The 4975-nt window shown below is 34.3% G+C and overlaps 1 protein-coding gene across 1 annotated transcript; it reads right to left on the bottom strand.

Moving 5' to 3' along the window:
- Positions 1 to 2058: 2058 nt before the first annotated feature.
- Positions 2059 to 2766, bottom strand: LOC137640586 (uncharacterized). The gene is made up of 2 exons (XM_068373098.1): positions 2617 to 2766; positions 2059 to 2347 (listed from the first exon to the last, which is right to left on the bottom strand). The coding sequence occupies exons 1-2, from the start codon at positions 2699 to 2701 to the stop codon at positions 2121 to 2123; spliced, it is 312 nt and encodes a 103-aa protein (XP_068229199.1). The 5' UTR covers positions 2702 to 2766; the 3' UTR covers positions 2059 to 2120.
- Between the last annotated feature and the right edge of the window lie 2209 nt (positions 2767 to 4975).

Genomic DNA, 4975 nt, shown 5'->3' with positions numbered 1-4975 from the left:
CGAGCATAGCCATGACGCCAACACCAACGGAGAACCACAATTGCAGGACATTTGGACAATGACCGCTACCAAGACGATCAGAGATACTGTAACCCGTAATAGGCTACAGAACATCCCAATATCTGGCATCTACAGTAGATACAGTATTTGAACATTAAGATCGTTCGTTCACTCGTAGGGAAACTGTCCTTTACTCGTAATCTGTTGTTTTAGCTTCGAATACTACTTTGGTCGTTTAGTAACTTTTATTTTGTAATAAACATATGTTTTAGATTACCTTCAAACCATTGAAAACCTTTTCGTTTTTCAGCTGAAGAGGCACTTTGTTTTTTGTTTTTTAAATGTACAACGATATATGTCAGTGTATTTTAATACCCAATAAGAAAATTAATATAAAGCAAGATTTGTCTGACAATTTAAGGAAGATGAAAGTCAGTATGTGAAGACCAGAAAGGAGAACAATAATCAAAACATAGAAAAAGGAAAGAATTACATCTTCAAGATAATTGTAGTACCCAAAGAGCATAAGTATATGAATTAGAAAATCCTATAAAGAGGTAATTGAGGTTGCATGTTTATTGTTGCTGTATCTTTAAAGTTATTATGTAACCATTTGACATAATTCTTATATATATATATATATATATATATATATATATATATATATTTATATTGTTTGGTTTTGCTCTTCCTAAATTACTTTCCATTGATACATTTAGAAAAAGGTTAAGGAAAGAGAAAGCTGGAATGAAAATAATTCACAAGAAATTACATAATGTCTGAAGATGGATTCACAACAATTTGACGCCATTGAAAACTCAATAGGAAAAGACGTGGTAGATATATTTTGCAGATATTCAAAAAGTATAATTGCTAATATGAACTGGGGGTATTTCTTGAAAGTGTTTTATCTGACTGACATTACGTGAAAAGGAAATGAAAATATGATTCAGCTATATAATAAAGGCGACTGTTATCCATAACCTAATTTGTTTTATGCCGGTATTTATAAATTAAGATTAAAGAATTTGTGTTATTTGTAAAAAGTCAGAAAGGATAGAGATTAGAACAAACATGTTAGAGGCACTCTTAACATATCACCAGCTTCAACCAAGGTGAGAGAAAGTAGACTGAGATGGTATGGACATATAAAGAGACGAGAGGAAAACCATCTGATAAGGAAGATGGTGGATATGGGACTACCTGGTGGGAGAAGGTCCGGTAGACCAAAATTGCAATGGATTGACTGTATAAAAAGAGATATGACGGAGTTGGGATTGAGCGAGGAAGATGTACTGGACCGAAGGAAGTGGAAGAATATGTTGAAGAAACATTACAGCGACCCCAAATAGTGACAAGCTTGTGGAGAAAGAAGATGTAAATTATTGAGTAAATATTGTCTGAACAAATAAAAAGGGGTCTTACATCATATCCCTATTATGATTTCAAGAATCCTATCTTCTACTATTTGTAGCCAATAAGATCACAGTTTCTCTAAGCAAAGGAAATCGTCTTCTGTCCATGGGGAACATTGATCTTTGACATATCTTGTCAACATATGATTATCACATGTGATGGAGAATCATTTCAGTGTTCTGTAATGAAACCCTTTGTCGAATATTGTCCAGATGAATCACCATAATTCAGAATTGATCTGATTTCAGTAAAAGATTCACTCTCATTCGTGAGGGTCGCAACCTATCACAATCCTTGGTTAATTCTATTTTAAGTTTTCGGGAGATTTTGCGACAACGTAAAACCCTCTTCCTAATAACGTCAATCATGAAAGAGCTTTAAGCTTTTAAAGCTTTTAAACCTATAAATGCTACAAATATTTCTTTAGGAATTTTCAACTTTGTCTTTTTGAAAAAAGAAAATTACAAAAAATGTTTTTATTCAATTATATTTTTGGGGGAAAAGTAAAGTTGGTAGATCTATTATCCTTTAATTAAAAATGGTGAAAATAATATAATAAATAACATATAGATGAAGTAACTGAACAATAACAATAAATAAATTGAGAAATAAAAGTTCAGCTGTGTTTCTTTAAGCACACATACACTCTCTCTCTCTCTCTCTCTCTCTCTCTCTCTCTCTCTCTCTCTCTCTCTCTCTCTCTCTCATGGCCGACGGCAAATAAAGTATGTTACGAAATCGCTGTCAATTGTGTTGTGTTTCTTCTGAGATTTCTTGTTGATGTTTTTGCTTCTTTTGTTGTTGCTTTTTTGACTGCGGCTCGTTTCATCCTTGAGACAGCTGCCTTGACAGGTGGCACAGCTGTTTCCACTCCTGTCACTGTGGAAGCTTCGGTCGCTCTCGGAAGAACAGCTTCGACTCTTTGCTTCTTCTGTAACAGTTACAAAAATTATTATTCTCGTTGATTACAATTATAATGTCATTTTGACATAACGATAAATCTTTTGTGCTGAAATTAATAAGGCAAAACTAATTTCTGTAACGTTATTTTCAATATGAAATGTTAAATCTCATCTAATATTAATAATAATTTATATCTTTTTTCAAAATAAAATTCGATATACATGAAGAGTTAAGTAAACCTTTAAGAGGAACTGACTAATGATTAAAAAGAGAGATCTTTATAAAGAAATATCTCACCATTTGAAGGATGATGTTCAAGTCGATGTTGTACAGAATGTAAATTGAAGTATGCCATCTTGGCTGTTGATAACTCCTGGATCATTTCGGAGAGTAATGAAAAGATTTCTTCAGGTAGATGAGATTGTCTTCTGTTCTCGTGCTGGAGAAGTGCTCGTTTCGAATGCCAATAAGAGAGCCAGTGGCCATTTATATACCCCAAAGAAAGTGCCACTATAAGGCCCTGCCACTCCGGGTGGTAGTTGCCGGAGCTCAGTTTATCAATCACGACAGAGATAAGGAGAGTCTGATTGTAAACACGATGCTAAGATGAAATTGTTAGTTGCTAAGGAAGCAGAAGGAAATGTTTATAGCACCATTTCTAGTTTAAGATTTCAGGAAATTCGTTGAACAATGTTAGTCCTTTCTCATGGAATGTTGTAAATAACATCGTAACAAAGGATTAAATCTTTTTAACGTATATGGGAGAAGTTAGTCTATAAGTATAACTACTGGTTGTTAAATAATGCCTTTTTAAAAGAACTTTTAGTTAGTTTTAAAAGAATCTCAATTTTTAAAAGGACTGAAAGATATATAATGGAATGGCCGAGTGTATATTTCTCATTCTCCAACAGGTCTTCTGTACGAGTCAGTATATATTCTTTTTCTAAAACTAGACAAAGAGTTTAAATTATAAAACTCCTATTTTCATTACTATTCCTCTAATTTCCTTTGGAAACAAACTTTGATTTAGTTTGTTTGTTCTAGTTAATGTGATAGTGTTGACTTTTGCGCGTAGACCAATTGTATTCTTAAAAGTTAGGAAATAAAAAGTGTACTAAATTGTGATTAAGTAGAAATAGAACAGAATTTCAAGTCTATAAACATTCCCAAAAACTAGAGTATTGCATAATTAACTGACATATTTTTATTCATATATGGGAAAAAGTCTCATAACTGGCTGGATCTTCCGTTCAACTCATTAGCTGTAGAATGATTTTTCTTCATTTTCTTCATCGCTAATTGCGAGGTTAGTTCAATTCTGCTCCAAAGTTCATCATCTTCATCTCCTACGCCTATTGATTCAAAGGGCCTCGGTTAGATTTCGCCTGTCATCACTATCTTGAGCTTCTAAATCAATACTTCTTCATTCATCATCAACTTTACGCGTTATAGTCCTCAACCACGTAGGCCTGGGTCTTCGAACTATTCTAGTGCCTTATGGAGCCCAGTTGAAATTTTCGTGAACTAATCTCTCTTGGGGAGTGCGAAGAGCATGCCCTAACCATCTCCATCCACCCCTCACGATGATTTCATCCACATATGACACTTGAGTAATATCTCTTATAGTTTCATTTCTAATTCTGTCCTGCCACTTAACTCCCAATATTCTTCTGAGGCCTTTGTTCTCAAGCCTACAAAATCTTTTGGATATTATTTCATTGTCATACCATGACTCATGTTAGTACAGTAAAACTGATCTCACTAAACTGATATATAGTCTGATTTTTATATGTAATTTCAGGCGATTTGATTTGCTTTTTTCAATCTTTCATTAAACTCCAATTTTAAAGACCCTGTATTAGAGATCATAGTTCCTAAATATTTAAATAATTCCACCTCATTTCTTCTTTCGCCTTTCAATGATATTCCTTTCTCATCATCTCTGTCTTTCTCTTTTTCTTGAGCCCAACCTCATGTGGTGGTTCATGCATTCTGGTAAGAAAGCTTTGCAAGTCTTGTGGCATTTTGCTAATAAGGACAGTGTCATCTACATAATCTAAGTCAGCTAATTTCCTGTTTCCACTCCCGTCCAATCCTTCTCCGCAATCCCCAACTGTTCTATGAATTACAAAATCCATGAGGATGATAAACAACATTGGTGACAACACATTCCCATAGTTAAAACCATTATATTCCGCTTTGACCTTACTCCCTCTAAAGCACCTTTCATTCATCTTACTCATGAGAAAATCAGATGGTTGCCCATCTCGTCAACCCTTATTAAAAGCAATGAAGACGGTATTTTTAAGTAGACCATGATAGACATCTTGCTTGAGGTGTGCGCCAAAGGCCTATGCGTTATGGTTATCTGTCTGGATGTCATGATCGTAATCATTCAATCTTAGTGAGATCATAGAGTTGCACGCACACCATAATCTGATGCCGCATAGTTCTTATCTTTCATTTTGCTTATCGGAGTCATCGGTTTCTCCATATCTCGATAACAGAGGCACACTGCCCCAGAAGATACGAAATGGTGCCAAAACGGTCATATATTGGATGATAGTTTTTTTTCTATCCTAGGTTTTTATCAATGTAAGAGCGATACAAAAAAAGAATTACTATCGGTGATATTACACATTTCTTTATAATTTTT

This window comes from Palaemon carinicauda, chromosome 5 (assembly GCF_036898095.1).
Source record: "Palaemon carinicauda isolate YSFRI2023 chromosome 5, ASM3689809v2, whole genome shotgun sequence".
NCBI lineage: Eukaryota > Metazoa > Arthropoda > Malacostraca > Decapoda > Palaemonidae > Palaemon > Palaemon carinicauda.
This window is presented reverse-complemented; position numbering and strand designations above follow the sequence as displayed.